The following is a 22825-nucleotide window of genomic DNA, read 5'->3' as shown; positions in this document are numbered from 1 at the left end:
GCCATCCTTCAAGAAAATGGTATTTTTGAGCCTTACATTCAGCCGGGTTAAGCCCACTCACAGGATGGTTCAAGTACAACACCCGTGAAGCCATGTTGTACCTTCCATCTCCTCTCCCCGCCAGTACAGCCGGCTGACAGGTAACTGGCGCAGAGCCCTTTAATCGTCGCTCTCCCGCGGCGTCTCTCCACGCAGCACATCACGCCGAACTCCTGCGGGACAGCGGTGCCAGCCGGGCGCGGTGCCAGCCAGGCGCAGCCCCGGGCGCTCTCCGGTGCCTCCTGCGGAGGGCAGGCAGCCCCGGCTCGGGCCAGGTGCAGGCGGGCCGGGCCGGCAGCGCCCCGGGAGCAGCCGCGGCTCCTCGGAGCTCCGGCAAGGGGCGCTGGGCGGCGCGCTCCGAGTGCGGCGGGAGCGGCTGCGGATCACCTGCAGCGCGGGGGGGCCGAGCTCCGCCTCCCTCCGCCCCCGTTAATCGCATCCCCCGCCCCGCGGCGGGCACAGCCGGCCGGGCAGCGCTGTCAACCTGCTGCTGCTGCTGCAGGCGCAGGGCACCGCACCCGCTCGCAGCCTGGGCCGGGCTGGGGCCGCCGGCTCCGCCGCCCTCACACTTGCCCGGCGCGGCCGTGAGCCCGCTGCCGCCGCCAGCCCGCGGGGAGCGACCGCCGCCGCCCGCTCGGGCACCGGGAGCAGCGCCCGGCAGGAGCCGAGACAGGGGCAGCCATGGCCGAGGGGGGCGAGGGCGAGGACGAGATCCAGTTCCTGCGAACTGTAAGCGCCGCGCTTGCCTCCCTCTCCTCCGCGCTGTGCCGGGGGCTGCGGGGGCGACGCCCGGACGGTCCGGGTGGGAGTGGGGCGGGGAGCGCGGAGCGGCTCCGGAGCGCCGTCCCTCTCTCTGCTGGCAGCCCGAGCGGGGCTGTGAGCCGGGTCCCGCTCCGTGCCGGGATGGGCGGGAGGGGCCGGCGGCCGTGCTGGCCCCGGGCAGGGCGAGGGGCGAGCGGGGGCGAGCAGGGGGCGAGCGGCGCCTCGGCAGCAGCCCCGCTCCGCTGCCTGCCCCGCCGCGATGTGTGCGGCTGCTGCAGGCACTCACCCAGCGCCGGCCCCAGCGCGAAAGCTGCAGTCACACTCCCTAAGCACAAATAGGCTTGGGGGGGGGGAAGCACCTCTCTCAGCCTGTCCCCTCCCCACGGAGGTTCCCGCTAACTTGCGGGCGTTCTGCTCGCTGGGCACAGACTAACACGGCTGTTTCTGGCTTGCGCATCCTCTCGTTACTTCGGTCTAGAGCATGTTAAGGCGCTAGAGCGCTTCTTCCTTCCTTTAATTGGTACATCGGGACTGCTGCACCTAATGCTTATCTGGATTATGTTTCTTCAAGCAATGCTTTTATTTATCTTCTCGGCCATCTCCCAGGTGCCGTTTATGTACACAATCCCAGCAAGTTTTGCAGATAGCCGCCTGCATCTAGAATGGTGGTGTATACAAACCATGCCACAGTTTGAGGAAAAATTGCTGAGACATTTGTTAAGTAGAGCTGGAAATACTGAGGCTGTAGGACAAAGCTTAACTTCCCTTTTATTTAGTACAGTCTGATTTAGAAAACATTCACGTTCAATGGCTTGCGGGAATATACATCTAAAGGGAGGTGGAAAGAAAGCAACATAGTGTATGTGAAACATACATATGGTGTTTGCTGCATTAAGAATCCTGGATCTCAGTTGTCTCCTATTTCTGTCAGAAACTGCACAATAGTAGATGTATACCTTAATTTTTTTTTTGTTTATTTGTTTGAGGATTTTTTTGAAAATCTGCTTTTACAGAAAATACAGCTGTTACGCAACATTGGCATGAAGATTGGTAACTTTTTTTTCCTTGTCAGCGTGATGTGACTTGTAGTGTTGCCTGACACCTAAAGACAAAACAGAAAAATAATTCTGTGAAAGAAAATTTGTCATTTCAATTTATGAGAGCTTATTTTATTTATTTTATTAGTACTTCTCACTGGTAAAGATTTTTGGAAGACTTGTGCAATGGCAGCCTTCCTGCAGGCTTGAGTGTTAAGCTTAGTTCATGTTATCTGAATGCTTAATAGGGAAGGAGAAGCACTGAGCATGCTAATACAGCTCAGCACATCTACAGTGATGTTAAATGCCAGCACCTGACAGCAACAGCATGTTATGTAAAACAGCACCCCTGATGTGTGTCAGGCTTAATACAGATTTGGAAACCCAGTCTTAGATAATACTTAAAAATGTTTAAAATGTTGCACCAGTGGTAAAATGACCTTGAATACAGTAAACTGAGGCTTTGGGGAACCTTGTGGTGTAGTTTAATCAAAAAGGCCTGAGAAACCCATTTCATGTGAAGTTTTGGGTCTAATATGTAGTGATATGTAAGCAGTGATTTTTACTCTTCTCTGTCTTCCACTTTGTTCAAATTGTGAGCATTACTTGGAAAAGTCAGTGCTTTCAGACGTATTTTTTTTATACAGTCTTCCACCTCTCTGTGTTTAGAAAGCTTGGATTAGTGGTCTCTAAAGCTCATAGATATGTGTAACTTTCTGAATGCCATTGGTAGAAAGCCATGAAAATTTGATATTACCCTGGTAATTAATGCAGTTTTTCTTTTTAGTTATTTATTTTTAAAGTACTGATTAGGGCCAGATGGATTCATGAATGTTTTGTAGATAAATGAGAACTTTTCAAAGAACACTGTATGCAAGCAAAAAGCATTCTGTGCTTTGAATATTTTCAGGATGACATCTGTAGGCTCACTACATGTAAACAGTGCTCTTCATATTTTCTTCTTCAGTAGGACCTAATAAATTTCCTAAAATCTTTAGAGTTTACCCTAGAAAATAAACACTATATATTTTTTAATGTTTAAAATAGCGCATGAGATTTTACTCAATTAAAAATGCCCTTTACTTGCATTAAGCTACTAAACTGAATTTGTTTTTTTGCTACATGTTGATTGGAAATGTCATTTTTTCTCTCCTTATCACACATTCCTATATATCTAGTGATTCCTCCTTTTTACTTGCTGCACTGTTTTTTCTCTGGTTCTGTTTTGTTTTGGTAAAGTAAAGCATTACCTCTTGCAAATTCTGCAACTAGGATGGATTTCTGTTTCTTTTGGGAATAATTTGAGTTTCATATGTCACTTCTGAGATGTGAGCACAACCTATTAATGCCATGTATTTCTGGAAGCATCAGAGTTTACTTTGTTTGGGACAACTTTGACATTCTGTGCTGTTCAGCTCTCCTCAAGCAGTTCTTCTGTAGCCCTGTGAATTCCATGCTCCTCTGGAAACAGGCATCTCCCTCATTAGTTTGCTGAGTGCCCCAGATGGAGATGACCTTCTATTATGTGTGGCCTTCTTTAGGCTTAGACATGGATTCTCCTGACTTCTCTCACGGATTAAACATGTACTGAGCAGGAGAAGTGAAGGAGAACAAGTATCCTGCTGTGTGTTTATTAGTTGTGTGTCCAGGCAGGATCTCTTCCCTGTAGAGGAGTTTGGGTTTTTTTTAACACTAAAAAGATCATGGGTATGTGCAAAATAGACTTCACTGTTTAGTCTTTACAGTCAAGACTCTAAAACATTCGTAGCTGATATGGAAATTACCTGGTTTTTTATTTGTTTGCTTGTTTTTATGTTATTTTTATTAGGATGTGTAATTTGATGAGATGGAAAAGAATTCCAGGTTCCAGGAGAAAACAGAAAATATTTTCTCCTAAATGCATTGGCTCCTTCCTTAATATGCATGTGCAAGGACTTTTTTCATGACACAGAACCCCCCATAAGGGAAAGCTTTTGCAAGAAGTGGAGTGGCAGCTGGCAAGAGGATTAAAACCAATTGCAAAGTTTCAAAAAAATATTGTCTGTATTTGTCCCTTACATTTGTTTCAAGTTATCCTGACTTTCAGGATAAATATGTACCTAGAAGTGGTGAGAAATGTGTAATTTAGCTATTTGATCTTGTGATGTTCCTGATGCCAGTGTGTATGGTTTTCTGGAGTTGTGGAGTTTCTTAAATTAGAGGCAGCTCTACTTTTAGCTGTTTATGGTAGGAGACACCAACAGAACACACTGAAGTAGAGCTGACAGGGTTATGGTTTTTTTCACTGTCTTCTGAGACAGTGATGACTGCCATGCCTGTCAGAAATCAGAAGCATAATCAGCGTGAGCAGCACATGCTCCCCAGGACCGATGGAGTCATTATCTCTTTTCATCTCTCCTTTTTTTTTTTTTTTTTTTAGGTTGGAATGCACTCTTTTCTAATGCTTTTTATTTTTTTTTTTAAATTAGCTTGCAGTAAAACAGAACCTTTTTCATGTGTGAATGTATTCTGTGCTGCCTCATTTTCTACATGGGTGTAATAGTTATGAGTGTGATTGCCAGGGAAAGTGTAAGTGTGCTTTGCAACACTGGAAGAGCAGTTTGAAATAAATTTCAACGTTACTTAGGATTCGTGTTTGACATGCAAAAGATTTTATTCACTCTGTGCTGGGTTTTTATACTTGGGATAATAACAGAATAAAGTTTATGGCAGAGAAGTTTGAAATGAAGAACGTTATGTGTTCACATTTCTAGGACAAGAATTCTGTGATTCCAGAGTCTCTTCTATTCCAGATATTCCTCATTATGTCAGCATTTAGCCTATGAGTGCCACTTTAAATCTGACTAAAAGTCATATGCTTACTTGCCATCCTGTATGAGGATTCTGTGGAATTAAAGGACACAAAAGGAACCAGAAGAAGTAAGATCTGAAGATTATTGTAATATAAGTAACCAAACAGTAGAATCTCTCTGGGAAACAGAAAAAAAAAAAAAAAAAAGTTGTTGTTTTCTTTTTTTTTTTTTTTTTTTTATTTTTAGTTTTTTAAATCCCTCACTGTTTTTCATGTGCTGCTTATCTTTTAAAGGGGTTTATCAGAATATGTGAGATTCTGGTAACTGCAAGTCATCAAACAAACAGATGATTGCCAGAATGCACTGAAGAAAATGCTCAAAAGCAATCATGGCTATTAGAAACAATTTTATAATTAAGGAATTGCTGAAACCCACTGTGGATATCCTTTGCTTATTTTAAAAAGTGTTTCTTGTGCTTGTCAGTGTGTGACTTTTGAAGATACACCAGGGACTGGCACAAGAGACCACTGTTTAACAGCTCATGTGAGGGATGGTGTGGCTGAGATTGCAGCATTTGTACCTTCCTCTCTAAGGCACTGCACTGCAGCACAGATACTGAATATGATCTCAAATTCTATTTTGGAATTGAGCTGGATAGCTTGTTTGTATTGAAGGGGTTTTAGCTAGGACATACCATCCATTTCTTTTTCAGGGATTACATGTGAACCTTGTAGGTATAATTTTTTTGATTCCAAAATTGGTTGCCAAATATTTTATGCCACTTTTAAGATTATATTACTGAATGAAATCACTTGTCTTGTCCCATGTTCTGCATCTGCAAGTTGTCTTGTATTTGATGTGTGAGAAGGCAGCAGGGGAAACTGTAGCTAGTAGTTGGTCCACCTGGGAAGTTTCTTGATAGCTAGCCCTATGAGTTGGCAGACTGATATTCTGAGACAGAGCTGCATTTCCTGTCAGTGTCTGAAGATGTTTTGATGTATCCTGCTTTCTTTTGGAATCGTGAAGACCTGAGGAAAATCCATTGTAGGGACTTAAAATGTGGACTGACCCAAGATTTACCGTGGGCTTGAGAGCTATGTCTGACTTGCACTTCTCCATTTAAATTCTGTATTATTGCAGGGATATTTTAAAGGTGCTGTGTGGAAAGTGCACAGGATGATTCTAATTCAAGAAAATAAACCAGTCTGTCTTTAGCAGGGATGTGGATTTGTTGAAGTATTTCTCTGAATCAAGGTAAAATATTGGAAACTGATTGGAGAAATACTGACAGTGGACTGACTCTAGGAAGTATGTGAATTAAACTGAAAAGACAGAAATTTTTTTTTTTATTGTTGATTAATGTTGAAAATCTGCATAAATTTTGGTTTTGTTTTCTGAGTTACACCTAGGCTTTTTTAAATTTCCTGATCTGACTGAACTGAAACTTTGTGTGGATGACAGAAGGAAAGTGAATATATTCATATAATTCCTAATAAAGTTTTGGTGACATAAATTCATTTTGGTTGGTAATAATACATAAATAACCTTTGAACTGTAAAAGGATTACAATTTAGCAGGGTGAATGAAAGAATTTTAGCTTCCTACTGTGTTTGACAGTTATACTCTGGAATTTCTCCCTGTAGCAAAGTAAGAATAGCCTGGCATAATTTCCTACCTCCAGTCTGTGTCCTGCTAAAGACCTACCCTGTGTTTTGCAGGTGTATGGCACTTAAGCCATGTCTGGCTGTGTTTGTGCCACCCTGGAAATGGAGGGTCTCTGAGTCTGCCTGATGCACCTCAGTCACTGAGAAAAGGCATAAAGCAGCAGCTTGACAACAGTTTAAGCCTTTTTATAGGCAACCACAGCAATGTGGAACTTACTGCAACCACAGTCACACAGCTGTGACCATCAGAGGCACAGCTGTGGTGCTTCTTTGTTCTCCTTGTAAGAAATGGAGCAGCTTAAGGGCACTGCCTGCACCATCATGAGAGGTCACCCCAGTTTCCTAACAAAGACTAGCAGAAGCTCCCATGTGGTTTTACTGCAGTGTAGTTTTATACCTTAGTCTCTTGTTATTAAGTGTGAGATTCATTAGCTAGTTATGTATTCAGTTATTAAAGAACTTTGCCTTTTTAATTTTTTTAACAGCCATGGTGCAACTTGTGAGGTGGAGGGTTTAAAGTCTTCAGATGAGTTGCTGCCCTCAAGCCCAGTGATGTTACTCAGCTGCTATAGGTTGGAGCAAATGTTTTTGAGGCATGTGATTTAGTGGAAGCTTTTCTTAGCTTCTCAGAATTGCTTAATAAAAACAAAGTGGTATCTAGATGCATTGTTAGGAAAGAAAAAGATATGATAGGTAAGGTGTCATAACATGAGCTGTGTTAACTTTTGTGACAGCTGCAATTTCTCTATAAATGTAATGCTATAATAGATTTAAAGTAATATTAGTGTGCTAATGAACATTCACACTAAAACTACATAACATTTTAAGTAAAAAGATTATGTCAGTCCTGCAGTGTTGTGGCACACTTGAATGTTCATAATAGTAATGAATTACTTTCTTATAATTGTCATGTGCTTGAAGAAAAGTGAAGTATATTAGGTTTCTTAGTAATTCAGTAGACTTCCCATTTTGGCAAAAATCTACAATGTATCGTTCTGTAAGATGCATGGATCAGTCAGTTTTTAAGGTGGATGGCATTTTGGTGAAGGACAAGTTTTTTTGTCAGTGACAAAATCATGACAAGATCATTGTGTTTTGTGGGACAGCTTCCCAGAGAATTTAAGTAATAATGCTGCATAACAACAGACCTGTGTTACCTGGCTGTCTTTAACGTGATTGTGGGAAATAACATCTGAAGGATATCACCTGGCAGAACCAAATGCCAAACACTGGCATGTCCCATCTCTCTACCTCTCTGAAAACCTCTCTGGAATTCTGCTGTGAAAACTGAGTGCACTGAATTTGAAGTATATCTCTGCTTAAATCCTTCTTCCAAAAGAATGATGAAAGGAAGCAACACAAAATTTGCATTGGCTGTCAGTGAGTTTTTCTGGGGATTGCCAGAATGTGGACTTGTATTAATGGAATTGAGCCAGAAATGGCTGTCTCTCACAGCTATATTTCTTCCTTTTAAACCAAGCAAAGCTGGGAAAAACAAGTACCTGGGATTTGTGTGGGATGCATTCTTTGGCTTCAGTAAAAGGAAAATGAGCAAGAGGAATCTATCTCCTTTGCTGAATATGCCAGATAATTTTCTGTGGTATTATGAACATCTTCATTCCTGTGATGGGCAAGCAGAACTCCTTGTATGTACATTTAGGGGAGGAATGAATGCAATTTGAAGCGTTTTCAGAGTAAGCCTAGGCAATTGGAGAGATCTGCAATAAAGCTCAGTAAACTTCAGGATTGTAGGATCCATTCACTGGTAACTGATCACATCATACATCAGGAATGTAGCCATGCTGATAAACATTTGAGCATCACCTACTGAGTGTTTATTTCCTAGCTGTAAAATGGAATAATTTAGTTAGAGCTGACATGCTAAGCACAAGCCAGATCATTAAACCTCTCTCTGCAGACACATGGTCTTCATCCTTAAGCTCTTTATAAAAGCATTTGGTTCCAATGGTGACAGAGGCAACCTAAATACCTGTGCAGATAGATAAGAATCCCTAGCCCTGCAACAGTCACAGGAATTCTGTGTGCTCCTAACACTGGGGATTTGCCAAAAAATAAGTGTCAGTCTCTTGTTTTTGGTCTATTTGCTGCCTGTTTATGAAGTGGATTTTGCAATGCTAATGCATAGATAGTGATGTGTGTTTGCAGTCTTTATGGTAAGTACCAGGGAGATGGAATGCATATTCCCTTTGCCATGCAAGAGGAAAGTCAAACAATTCACAGTAGTTGATGCAGGGAAATACTCAGTAAGGTTCTCTCCATCCCCATTTTTTTCTTTCTTCTGGTGTTATAAGTAATTTCATTACTTATATACTTTCTTCATTGCTTAAGAGTTGGATTGATATTTTGAAAGCTTGTGTTAATTACATGCCAAAGGTTTATCCTGTGCCATGCCCAGTCTGCTGGGTTTGACTTTGTGACATGCCAGTTCCACCAGGCTCTGCTGGGCTCAGCTGCCCACATCAGCAGTGTGCCTAGTTTATTGTAGTCTTGGAATTAAGTAGTGAAGCCTTCAGAAAAACCTGTGAGCAAAAGAACCACTAGTCTAGTATTTAGTAATTGCAGGAGGGTGTTAGCTGCACAGGTAAATCAAGGAAACTCAAATGCCATTGCTGTTGGCTGAATTTCAGTAGGGTAAGCTGGTGAATTGATGATTCATACCCCAAGATGTTTTTCAGTAGGTCCTTACATGATGGTCTGACTGCCTGATCAGATATGTCAGCCTTATTATTTAGTCTTTAATCGCTTCTAATGTGTCTCAGGTAATGAATTATGCATTTAAAGAGTTACTACTTTTGCTAGTGGTATGTCAAAGGAAGAAGAATCAATGGAGGCCTGGTCTTTGTTTTGATTTGACCAGAGTTCGTGTAGAAATATCCTGTAATTTTTCTTTGATATGAAAAGGTTCCTGAAATCCTGTACAGGAAACATTGCAGTTTTGGATAGCTTCAGAATATTGCGATGTTTTGCTTCCAAGTCCATTTCTGGAATCTGTTAGCAGTATCTTTTACAAGAAGAGTGCTGTATTTGTTCTGTGCCCTGTCTTCTGGTTCATTTTAACTTGCTTTTCTTTGGAGTTTCAATATCTGAGTCTGGAACTTTGATCCCTGTCACTTTTCCTTGGTCTTGAGCCACTGAGATCCTTCTCTTCCAGTATTGGGTTGATGCCTCTTCCTGATTTTAGGTGTGGCACAGCTTCAACCTAAGCATGTGGTAGGGCTTGCTATTTTCTGTAGTTGTGAATTTAAGAATCCTTTCAATTTTTTTTTTTTTTCTTTTGAGCGGGGGAATCTCTTAAATTTGGAATTTCTTTCTTTCTGTATTACTTCTTTTTTCTTTTAGATTTTACTCTTGGTCTGACTAAGGACAAGGCTTTGTCATTTTTTTCTCTTTTAGAACAAGAAAATAAGTATTTTAAAAATGTCTCATGAAGTTTACTAAGATGTCAGAAGTTATCACAAGAATTTCAGTAAAATGTATTCAGAACATCATTTGTCTTGATGTATTACTCTGCATTTTCTTTCTCCTCTTTTCTTTACATGCTTCACCACTGGAAAGCTTCCTTTTACTGAACTGAAAGTCTTCAAAATCTTCCATTTCAACTGAACAGAATTTGCCTAGAGAGGGAGAGGGATGGAGTGTAGGAGGGAGGGATGCCAGAACTTTCAGGTGAGCTTTGTCATCCTTTTGAGAGGCATAGTTCGTTGCCTGGTTTTTCTAGAAAAAAAAAAAAACAAAACCAAACTTTTGCACAGTAAGAGTAATTTAAGTTTAGATGCAATAAGAAACACTTTCATTTTTCATGAGTGGGAGTTGAAAAATGAGTAATTAGGTAGTGAGAATTAGATTTTCCTAAAGGTGAATGGAGGTATCTTTTTCTAGGTGAAATGTGTTGCTCAGTTCAGCAAAAAACTGTAAACCTGCATTTTAAAATACTGAGATACTTACACTTGCTTACTTTTTTATTGACTTCAAGCAACTGCAAGCATATTTGTGTTTTTTTTTTTCCTCCCTTCTGATTTTGGAATTCTCATACCTCTTTTAATCTACTGGAAATTGAATGCGTGTGGTTTAAAGGTATATCAAGCTGCAACATTGACATATTGTGTTGAAAATGTTACAAGCATCACTTTATTCTGATTATGTCAGAAGTAATGTATTGCTGTTTTTTCTTTTGAAATTTCCAGTTGGATTCTATCTCAATTTGTGTCAGCTGCAATTGCAGCTGAATTTTCTGAATTTCTTCCTTCCTTATACTGGAAATGTTACTGAAGCAGAATTAGAAACTTTCTATTTTATGCCCTTTTTTATTCTGCTTTCTGTTCTGCAGTTTATTTTTCTCTTGACAAGCTGTAAAGATAAAAGAACATCAGTGACAATATTTTTTCCTTCAAAACTAGTTTGTTTTGGGGGGCTGTCCCTCAGACTTGGTAAACCAGCTCATTGCAGGCATCCTGTGCCTGACTTATGGAATTATTTACCCAGTCCCTCTGCACATAGGCACCTACTGCTGACACTAGGAGAACTGCTAGGTGAGAGTTACTGTCTCAGTTTTCTGAGGCTTTAATCCTGTAGAGTAATCCAATTAATATGGTGCATAAGAAGTGCTCAGCCTTCCAAACTTGATGGGGGGCATTTCTTTCCTATGCATGGCATTTGCACTTGTGTTTACACAGAAAGGCCTTGCTGCACTTTTTGGCTCACTAACAAAATAAACTAACATGGGTCACACATTCATTGAAGGAATGAGGTTAACTGATGGTGAACTTGTGGGATTCAGTGCTAACAAAATTACTTCTTTATGCACCTCTGTAACCTCTGTTGATGAGTGAGGTTTTTCATGATGATTTATGTCTGTTACAGAATTACAGTTTGACAATTGGAACCACATCTAGAGCTTGGGAAGCGCACTTTGTTGTAGTAAGTTCTTATTCCAAAGTTACAGTTTGCTATTGGTGGTTGTACCTTAGTAATTTGTTTTATTGGGAGGGGAGAAAAACAAGGAGTTCTGCGAGTGAAATGGGTTTGTAACCTTGCTGTGTACCTTTAAACAGAGTAATCAGCAGAAGAAAATAATTATGTTCCTTTCAAAATTTCTAGCTGAATCACATTTTCCTTGCCTAAGGAATTAATCTTTTAAATGAAAGAAATGCATAAAACAGGCAGATTGGTATAACAGGTTGTTAAAGGTTATTCTATTAACAAAAGTCTGGAAGAAAATACTTATGGTACAAATACATTTTTTGGCCAGAAGCCTAAAAACAAATCCTGTATTGCAAAGACTGCTTCAAATAAAAACCTGGCTCTCATAACTATTGCTTAAATGATACTGCAAATCAAATGTAAATAAATTGATTTTAGTATATTGTCTAGCAGAATAATCTACCTCTTCATCTGTTAAACATTCCATGAAATGATTTGCTGGTCCATGACTGTGAGGTCTCTATATGGCCATGTATGTGTTTTATGAGTCTGGTTCTGTTCTCGCTGATGTTAATGTCAAATCTCCCCTAGATTTTCTCCAGAGCTGAATCATACACTAATTGTGTTGTGTACTGTTGTATGTAATGGCCTAAATGTGTTGAATTCATGCCCTTGTCTGCCATTTTAACACAATTAATATTTATGTTGCTTAGGTGCCAGAAGTGTTTGACCTGGCTTTTGCACAGTTAGTTCAAAATTGTGTGCAGGTTGCTAACTGTCTGTCAAAATATTTACATCTAATGGTAAATTGTTCCATCTTTGCTACTTGTGTATATCATCTTGTCCAATTCAACAAAGGTAATATTCCCTCATATGCTTCTCTTTTCTAAGAAGAAAGTTAGATTTTTCTTTTTCTACAAATCTCCCTGATGTCTTTGTTCAGAAGCTAAATATTCTTGCAGAGTTGCATTTCTGTGTTATTGTGTTAACAGTTGCTTTTGCTGTGTCCAGCATAAATTTTATTATGTCCACCACAGAACCCAAAGTCAATTCTAATTTGGATTTGAGATTGAGTACTGTATCATTTTCTCAGGAAGTTATCTATGCTGTGGGGAAATACTGCTTTTTAGGTACATGTAAAATGCTTCTTTTTATTATTTTTTTTACTCTTTCTGTGTCATATTTTCATTAATAACTTTTTGAAAAGATATCTTTTTACTTGATCTTATTACAAGGTTGTGAGATCTGTTTGTCTTGAAGCATTTACCACTGCAATTGCTTTTGTTCAGTTACTAAAGAAAGTATCAATTATATTTTGAAGTAAGAATTATCTTGTCACAAAGTTTCTGAAACGTAAGCAATGCACCTGTGATTTTTATTTGGTGCCTGCAAGTCTAAGTAAAGTCCATTTTAGGACTACCAGCACCTGGTGGAACTGAGCTCTTGCTGTGCAACATTGCTTTTTCAGCCTCATGTATTGACTATGGCAGTGGTGAAGTAGCTAAAGTTATGTACACTTTCAAATTCGTTGTAGAGATTAGGTAAACATTAAAATGCATCTGGTGATTTTCTGAGTTCATCAGAGCAATTTACCTTGCACTTGGATTGGAGCAGAATATGTAATGAAAACAGAAATACAGGCATAGGAATATGCTTTTTGCTTACATTTGCCTAATCTGCCTAGTCCAGCACTTGAGCTCTTGCCTCCCAGTAAAACTGGGAGGCTTAGGTGTAAAGAACTTCAACCAGTTTTCCTGATTACACATGGTTTGCATGGCAGTATTTGGCAACAGACATTTTTCTAGCTTATTTACTGCTAAAGTAGTGTTTAAGTTTCTTCATATTTACTGGGTTTTCCATTCACATAATGCAAACCTTTGCACATCTTATTCTACAGTTTCCAGACATCTTGCTCAGAAACTTCTATTGGAATCTAATTGCTACAAACTATGGCATGGTCTCATGACTGTGTTTGCCTGAAATGCTGTATAGCACATTTTTTGTTTTCTTTTTTTCCTTTCTTTAAACACTGGAGTTAATTTTATCAAACTTAAGAAAATAGTGATACTTGTATGAAAATGTTTCTTGTTTTCTCTTCTGGTTTTCTTGATGCTTTTTTGGTTTATGTTTGGGTTTCTGTGATCTTTGTTGCATCTAAAGTACCCCATATCTGGAATTGAAACATTTCTTTCCAAAACATTTATCTCCTTCATTTTGAAGAGCTGGAGTGGTGAGCCCAAAATGGTAGTATTTTGTCTTGAAGAGGATGATCTTGAGAAAAAATGAAGCATGGATGAACCATCTCTTCCTCTCTCTTTAAACTGACCTGCATTCTTTTCTTCTCCTAGCCCAACTCTTGCTGAAGTAAAGGTTAATATATTTCTTGATTTAAATTTATCATTTGTTTAAAGTGTAATATATTTTCATAATAAAGATTTTATACCCTAAAGAGATAAGAGCATTATCTCTTAAACTCATAGTAGTTTTATAATTTAACAAATACAGTTTTTTTGGTTTGTTTTGTTTTTTTCGTCGGGGTGGAAAGCAAGTTATAGTCTGTAATTTGTGTTTCTCAGTAAGGAGTTACAGTATAATGTCTACATTTTTAAAGATTGGACATATTTTTCTGAAAGCTGTACTAAAGTTTGTGTCAGAGAATAGAAAAGAATTTGGGTGAACTTGGATGCTACAGGTCTGGAAGGTAGCCCAAAATTCCTATTTTTTCCACACCTTATGAGGTGAGGGAGATCTGGTTGCAGAAGAGATTTCCATCACTCTACTCAGTCCTGCAGGATGGAAAGCAGATCAGAATTGGACTACCCAGATTTGGTACTGACTTCCAGGAGGACTTTATCCCCCATTTGCTTTTAGTTGTAGTAGCTTCAAACTTCTCAGCAGAAAGAGAACTCATCAGGAATGGATTGTGCTTCTCCCATCAAACTTCCTGGTCTATGGAAGGCAGTTCTGTCAGGTTCAGCTGGAAATATGAACCGTTTACTTCAACTCTAACAGAAGCTCCTGAGTTCCCAAGTCCTGGTGGCCAAGGATTTTTTTCTTTTGGATGCTTAAGAGAATTCAAATGAGAAATTGAGCAGTGTTAGAATTCACTAGATTTTGGTTGTGCAACTTTGGCTACGTCAATAATGTTCTTTTAATATCCAATCTAGGCATGGTAGCTGCTGCTCTTAGCTGTCGTTTGCCTGCTATATTTTCAGATTCATCATTTGGGCCAAAGACTGGATTTTTGCATGCTGTAGGTTGAAATAGCTTTTAACAAGTAGTAGAGGCAAAGAGCATGGAAAAGCCAGAGCATTGTGATGAGCCCAGTGCTGCAGGATGTCAGTAATTGTAGAGAGGCACACGCATTTCTGCCTGAAGTTAGCACAGAGTCCATCACGAGCTTCTGGAAGTCAGAGATGTGCCAGTTCAAAATATTGTAACTGAGGCAGCACAATGTGGTGCTCATGAACTGACTGGATGTTGTCAGAGGATGCTGTTGGGAGATTTGGAGATGATCCAGGGGACAAAGATTATTATTAGAGATTGGCTGGCAGAGATATCATTCTCATCTCTTTAGTCAATTGGAAATCTGTGAAACTGTGGTATGGCTTGCAATGCAGTGTGTAACTCTTCTCTCCAATATTTTTTTAAACTGAAGACTTTTCTTGTGCATAAGCACTACTTGTAGATTGTGGCTTTGTTTGTTGGGTTTTTTGGTTTTTATTGTTTTTTTTAACAGCGTGTTATGTTATTAAGGTTGCTTTGGGGAGCAGTTAAACTGTTTTGTTTGTTTGGGGTTTTTTTGTTTTTTGTTTTTTTCTTCTGCAGACTTTGGGAATTAGAAATCTTGTTGCATTTTTCTGGTACATTTCAGTGCATTAGTTGCACAGCTCATTTGGCATGGTTTTGCTGGCAAACTGGGTTAAACAGAGGAGTGAATCAAGTAATTTTTTAGTTTTGTAGATTGCAAGATAAAGAAGAAAAGGTCTTTTTTTGGAAGTCAACTACATAATGAGCAATGTGATGATTTTTGACTGCTCTTAGCTATTTGAGTTAAATATGGATTGATTTTTTTAAACAAAAAAATACTGTGATAATAATTTTTCTCTTGAGTTCAGCTTTTTCCTTGGATCAGGGAGTGAAATCTGATTGGGGAGCTTGAAAGATAGTGGGTTCCAGGAAACTGAGAAATTAAGTGCCACTTTGTTTAGTTAGAGGTTGTAAAGATCATCTGTGCAACAAATATGGATTCAGGCTACTTGTTGCATAAGAAATTTGGGATCTTTAAAATACATTTAAAAATTTAATCTTCAAGTAACTCTTGCCACTCTATCCTAATACTTGACTAAGAATCTCTGTAGAAAGCACCTCTATGAGCATCAGTGTTTGTGAGTGAAGACTGAGGATCCAATGACAAAATATATTTTTGCTACTAGAGAGTGTGTGGTCTAGCTGACAGCACTTTGGCTTAGGCAATGTGGCTTCTGATTTTTGCAAGTTCATCCTCTGAAGAAGCAGCTTAAGTACAGTGTTGTTGGAAAGTAAACAATCCTCAGAACCTCTTTAGGTATTGAAAACCTCAGCTAAACTAAGACACATAATCATTATATCCTCTACCTCTGCTGCTGAAACTGGATTTGATAAAATGTGTATCAGTGTGGGAATTCATACCCAGATTTCCATCTATAATATGAACTCACATTTCACTCACTGTAAATTGTCTGGAGACTGATCAAAATGATCAAGTCCAAATTAATTATAATCATCATTGTTTTCCTGCTGATTTTTGGCTGTTTCTAGGCACTGAGCAGGTGTTTGAATTGAACTGGAGTTGTCTTGGTGATTATTGCAATCTGAATAGTCAAAATTATTAGTGATTTTATTTTTTACAGAACCATCGAGGTTGAAGGAGACCTCCCAAGATCATCCAGTCCATTTTGCTATTGAACTCTCCAGAGATGGAGTTCAGTGTCTTGGGGCAATTTATTCTAGGGTTTGGATGTTCACCTAGGGTGGGGTAAAAAAGAAGTAATTTCTGGAGTTATCTCAGGGCTCATCAGTAGTTTTAGAACCTGTATTGATCCAAGCAAGACATCACGACCTGTCTATGGCATCATGTACTGAGCCCTATGACATGACTACAGGAATTTTTCATAACAAATAAAAGCACTGTTTTAGCAGAACTTAAGAAAGAAAAGTCATTTGCATTCAAAATTGAAGTGGCTAGTGTTCAGAGTACTCTTATAGGGTCAGAATTCCTATTGTCTGTCCCTATCTACCCTGTGAGTGAATTAGAAGACCTCCTGACATGTGGCTTTTCTTTATTTTCCAGAAACAACACTAGAAAGCAATAGAAAAGTGGGTATTTCTCATTAGGAAGCTACCTATATTTTTTAAGAACAGCTGCTATGTATGTAACCTCAGAAGAGATTTTGTTACAAGAAGAAAGATTACAGGAATGAACATTTAGAAAATGCAACATGTATCTGAACTGTTTCATCACTATCAGAGGGGTTAAAAGGCACAATTAATCCAGTGGCCACGATGAAGAAGCAGAATTATTTCTTCAAATATCTAAATAAGAAGATATTAAATTTAAAGTGCTTAAGTCAGGTTTGATTTGAGAGAAAAAAATGTCTCCTGCAGAGAAATATTTGGAGTCTTCAGATAGTTGCACAGATACTTTATCACTTTGCGTTTGCAAAACTGGCTTTTCCTCCGCTGTTTGAATGGTCTAAATCCAGCTCATGAGTTGTCCCAATCTGGTTTTTAACCTGAAGCAGGTTCTAAACTGAAGCAATCTTTTGTTAATGTTTTCTGGTTAAGGATGGGGTCCCTAAACTGCCAGACAAGCTGTAACAAATCTGGATGTGTTTGGCACAGTTCAGTGCTAGACATGATACTGAGACATGTACTAAAACATCTTGATAAAGATGTTGTACTATTTCCTGTGTGGTGCTGCCTTGGTGGCAGCAACCAAGAGGTAGTGATGTGATTTTTCTAGTGCAGATGACCTGCTTGTGGTTTAACCCAAATTTGACTTGGTTTTGCTCAAAGTGTGGTGTCTGTGTCACTTAAAATGACACAAGTTGTGATTTCTCCACTATCTTCATGTCTCTGCTGCATAATAAGAGTCATGTTAGAAACAGTTACATGGAAAAGACTTTAATTTTCTGTCTAGCAATAGGTACTCAGTATTTCAGAGACTGATAAAAAGTAGTTGTTACTGGCTGGTGCTGGCACAAAGCACTAATTCTGATTTGAGGTTTGTATTGCCAGAAGAGCTCTGGCTTTGTTGGACTCTTGACTGCTTGTGTGGGTGTGTATGTGTGTATGAGTATGGATGAAAGTACATGGATGTTTTTTCTGAGCATTTTCCTGTGTTTAATGTCAATAAGAGTCTTGAAATGATTTAAACCACTGTCAGAAGGCCCAGTCTGTAATGGAAGATCTGCCCTGGGTACAGAATTGTACTTGTTGCCAGTTGGTTTGATAAGAGATAATCAAAAAAGCAAATTTCCATGTAACATTGGTATTTTAATTTTGAAACACTTCTTATATTTGTCTCTTAGTTGTTTAACCTGTAAGTTTGAAGTAGCACCTGCTGCCCTAAGTTAATAATGAAAGTTTACCTGAAGGAAATGAATTTTGGGACAGAATTTGAACAAAGAGAACCAATTGCTGTGTTTTTCTTAAAAAATTTGGTTCTAGGTAGGTCTAAGGAGAGGGGAACAATAGATGTCTTGGTTAATGAGACAAAACACAAGGAGCTATGATGTTTATTCAGTTATCAGAGGAAAGACCACAGCAGTGGTATAAAAGAGGAAACAAGGCACAGAATTAATTACTGTTATTGATTGTGTTTCATAATGCCTGGAGGGCTCAGCTGAGACAAGGGTGCCACAGTGCTGCTGTACAAATGTGCAGTGTGTCACAATTCCTGCCTCTAAGAGCAGAGGAATGCTGAGATGAGACCAAGGGACAGGGAAATGGAGTAACATTCCAGGAACACAGAGGATGTCTTGGGGTTCAATCCAATCTCCTCTGGTGGATTGGAATATGGAGAGTTGGAGGGCTGTGCCATTGAAGATGAGGACATACAACACAGACATTATGTGGGAGGATGGTGGAAGTCCGTGCATAGATTCAAGGCCTCATGGACAGAAGACTGAACAAAAAAAGGTGAATTTATTTGAAACATTTTCAGTGGTTGTTATCAGAAACGTGAAGATGTCTTAGTACAAAATGTGTAATACTGCTAACAATAGCATAGTTGGAGAAAAGATACATCAGTTACTGATTGCAAGTTGTAAATTGTGGTTGCCTGATTGGGTTGAAATAGTGCCTAGTCTTTAATGGTAATGTTGAATTTAAAATAGAATGCATTGTGATTCTTGTGTTCATGACATATCAGACTGAAAAGACTGGGAAGAAGTTATTTTTGAGAAGCTGTTCTTAAGGGAAAAAATGAAAGGGAGGACATGGCAGTTATTCTGAAAAACTGCATAGCCAAATAATAACTGTAAAACATCTGTCCTAGAGACCTGGAAGTGTTGAGCCCTCCTGTACTGGCTGGTGTGGGAGCATACACATCCTCACATAAAATAATACTTGGGTAGAATGTTATGTTATAAATGAGCAGAAGCAGCAACCAGTTTGTTCACTGAACTGCCTGAAGTTTCAAGTGTTAATGGATAAGCCCTGTCTGCTCCAGCCATCTACTGTAAAACCTGAAAGGAGCTTTGACAAATGTATAGCCATTATGAATGTATGAGCTGTAAGTTATTTCTCTTGATTACATATATCCATTAGAAAAAGAAAGCTAGGCTAACAAAGTGGGGGATTTTTTTTTTTTTTTTGTCTGCACTGATTAAAAAAATTAGAATTTCCTGAAGTGCCCAAAAAGAAGTTGTAGTTAGAATTGAATAAATGTACGACTTTGCAGATGTTTCCAAGGAGATGGCTTTGGAGGTAATTTTTAACTCTTATGTTTGTTTTTTCTGTGTTTATTTTTTCTACAGAATGCGTTGTGTTCCATGTACATAGAATTGTTTTTTCATCCTGTGTTATCTAGGTACCAATACTATTGGTGGTCAGTGTGGCTTTTAATTGTACTTAGAAATTGATTTATTTGTTATTTTCTTGCTGCTAAATTATGTCAGTACGAGATACCCTCTGGATGGGAAGTCAAAGCATGGTCATGAAGACTAAGGATGATACAAGGAGAGTGTTTAATTTATGCTAGTAATTCTTAATTTGGATCCTAAAATTCTCAATTTTAGTTAGCTGTTGGTTTCCCTCCCTGAACTTCACTATGTTATCATTTTTGTAGAAAATTCTGGACTAAATATTTCAAGTAAAGGTAATTAATTCTTACAATCTGGTTATTCTGTCTGTCCTGTGAAAACAGTGATAATTCAGTTTGATTTTTTTTTTAATTTGTTGGAAAATGTGATTTCTTGGAGCACACAAAATAATGAAAGAACACTGAATTATATGACCTCACAGGTTTTGGGTTTTGTGTTCTGGTAAAGCAGTAAATTTGTAGTTAAAAACTTGAGTAAGAAAAATGTTGAGTGGATTAACACAATGGATTTGCTTAATTTGTGGAAACTACCTTTAGTAAGCTTTGCATAGCTCAAGATTTTCACTTTTTGTTTCAGTACAGTGCATGGATGTTCTAGCCAGATATTCCTTATTGTTTTTATTGTCCTAGTCAAGCTACTACACAGATGTCTTCTCAAGGTATTACTAGGTTGTAAGAAGAACAAAAGATGATTTTATTGTTGCTGTTAAGTCCCAGTGAGAACCAAGGCTGGCATTTTTACTGGATTTAATGACTCACCTGAAATTGGAATGCAAATCTGTACTAGTGAATAAAAAAGGCAAACAGAGGCAGAGATGTGCAATGTGTGATACATTGTTTCTAAAATGAACAGAAATGCCATATGAAGATGGAGTCTGAAGATTTAAGCAAAACAGGGATGTCACTCAGCATGCAGTACCAACTGTTTTCAGCTTATTTAGTATGCAAGAGCATAGTTGCAGATGACTCACAGTTAAAATGCCTTGCATAAAATTGCCAAAGTATTTAGTTCACGTCAGGTGATGGAAAGACACTTTAAAAATAGTAATAAAAACTGTATTCAATTACTCTCACTGGTTTATATTTTTGTGGGGGGTTTTTTTAGGTTTTTTTTTTTTTTTAAGATCCCTTCTGTAGTCTTAAAATATGAAAATTATGTCTTAAAAGGAATAATTAAAAGAAATTATGCAGGACTGCACTTATGATTGAATACAAGAAATTTGCCTTACTCAGGGGATGCAAATTCCAGTCCAAAGTAGACATTGCTATTTGAAAGGGAAGGCTATTCTAAAACTCTTAACTTGCTAACATATTGCATTTCAAAAATCTATGCATCTTCTATACACTTCATTAGTGGTCCCAGAGAAACAGGCTAGACTGCTTTTATCCTTAATAGCAGTGCTTTTGTATGCTGTATTTATGTATTTGCTACAGATTACATAACAGCATAAAAATAACTGAAGATCAAGGGGTACATTTAGTTCACTACTTTATCTCCAGTAGTGGTCAATAACAGAAAGGGAAGAGGACACGAATATACTTGGTTTTTCTTGTGTGCTGACAGCACACAATTTGTGTCTTGGAGGAATTAGTCTCAGGCTTGGTGACCCTGAATTTGGTAGCAAATCGAGTTTTCCTCAGATGCAATGGATATTAAGTGGGGAAGCATTTTTTTTTTTTTTTCCTAAGCTGCTGTTTGCAACTTTTAATTGATAATCCCTAGTTCTGGTACTAGAAGGTGAAGTGAATCATAACTGAAAATAGTACTACATGCATTTGCAAGTACTGTAATTTTTTTGGTAGGTGTATACCAAAGGTTCAATATGTTTAAAATCTGTTGAAAAAAACCCTGAGATTTCTTTTAGCAGTAACTGGGGTTGTGTTTTTTCTATAATCTCCCATTCCCCAACCACTTTTCACTTTTTACAGTTCTTAAGCTGTACATTTGTGTAGCCTGTGTTCTGGGGTTTTCTGGTCATTTGTAGCAGCAGCATCCTGTTTTGTCTCCATTTGTGGCTGTTGGGAAAGGTGTTTGGGGAATCAGAAATATTGTCAAGCAGGCTTATGACTTACACCTGCAGGGAGATCATTGCTGCTTGCTTATTGTGCTTTCATTGCTGTGCTGGGATCTTTTCCCCCATGGGTGCCATGCTGCACACTTTTTGCCTCTGCATCCTGAAATGGGTTTGTGTGGCTGGGCTCAGTGTTGGAAGGCTCACAGAAGCATTTCTGAGGGTGCACAGAGGGCTGATGCTGCTTGGGCAGAGAACTCCAGCCTGCTTTGACAGGGTAGGGAGGGAGGATCAGAGTGCCTCAAGTGAAGTGGTAGGGACTGAGCATCAATAGATTTTTCTTGGGGCTCTAACTGCTGACCCTCTCATTTGCCCTCCTGACATGTTCCTGCTGTCATATGTTTGAGAGAAATGTGGTTGAGTTGGAGCTTAAGAAACCTGCAGTTGTGATGTGCAACTCTTCTTGTCAGGACAGCCTAAGAAATCCACAGCAGCTGTGGTCAGTCAGTTGTGGGCTGTGCTGTGGCCAGAGGAGGAACAAGGTGTGATCTTCCACAGGTGCACAGGCTGCCTGTTCTGCAGTGCAGGAAAAGAGATGCATCCCTTATTATCCCCCTGGTATGCCTGTATTGTAAGGACAGGCAGGATGAGAATGGATTCCAGCCCTGACCTTCATGCATGTGTAGGTGAGCAGAGCAATAGGGAACAGGCGGTGGATTATGCAGTGCTGTGAGAGGACAGGCAGTCTGTGATATGCTGCAGCTAAATGCTCATCCTTTAGTCAGGGTGGAGAGCAAACTAGGCTAAATCCTTTATTGTTAAGGTAAAAAGGCAGAGTAAATTATCTTATAACTGCTAAGCACCATTACTGTAAAACTACACAGGATGCAATGTCTTGTCTTTGAGTGCTGGAAAGTATTAGCCACTGCCAGTGCTCAAAGTAAATCTTGGGGGTGAAAAATTACTTTTTATCATTACAATAGATGCAGTTTATTTTTAGAAAAGCAACCAAACAAAACCCAAACAGCAGTATAGGTATTTTTAGTTTTACTTTTACAGTTCAACTTCATCTTTACAATAAAGTCAATTTTTCTTCAAAAGGAACTCTGAAAGATTGCTGAATTGATAAATATTCCAAGTGAGCTGCTGTCTTGAATTTAAAAATGGTAAGAAATAAGAATTCCATTTAAAATAAACGTTAATAATTACTGCTGTTCCATATGCTTAAATTTACTCATGATGAGAACTTCCTCCCAGTCAAATACTCAAATGAAGGCTCTTGAAGCTCCCAGTATGAGGTTAGAAAGACAGTGAGATGAAGGGAATGTCCTCAGGTGGCAAAGAAAATTATGCTGTGCCTTCTATTGCTCCTTTTCCATCAGGACAGCTGACATGGTTTGCAAGTCCCACAGTCAAGATTTAAGGAAGAGAGAAAAAGCCAGATGTTTGTGTTGTTGGCTGTGCATTGCAAGTGAAAGTGTTAAGCACGAGG

The 22825-nt window shown here is 39.1% G+C and overlaps 1 protein-coding gene across 4 annotated transcripts in view; it reads left to right on the top strand.

Moving 5' to 3' along the window:
* Positions 1 to 545: 545 nt before the first annotated feature.
* The window catches only part of RYR2 (ryanodine receptor 2), a 369436-nt gene continuing 347156 nt past the window's right edge, over positions 546 to 22825 (top strand). For 2 of the 4 annotated variants that reach the window (XM_079298133.1, XM_079298132.1), the window contains exon 1: positions 11128 to 11232. In XM_079298133.1, the coding sequence (XP_079154259.1) occupies positions 11137 to 11232 (96 nt within the window). In that variant the 5' untranslated portion in view covers positions 11128 to 11136. Of the gene's footprint in view, positions 769 to 11127; positions 11233 to 22825 lie in introns of those variants that run through there. The other 2 variants (XM_079298135.1, XM_079298134.1) reach the window with 2 other exon arrangements.

The sequence above is a fragment of the Erithacus rubecula genome, assembly GCF_903797595.1.
Source record: "Erithacus rubecula genome assembly, chromosome: 2".
NCBI lineage: Eukaryota > Metazoa > Chordata > Aves > Passeriformes > Muscicapidae > Erithacus > Erithacus rubecula.
Note: the sequence above shows the minus strand (reverse complement) of the source record. Positions and strands in the feature narration are given on the sequence as shown.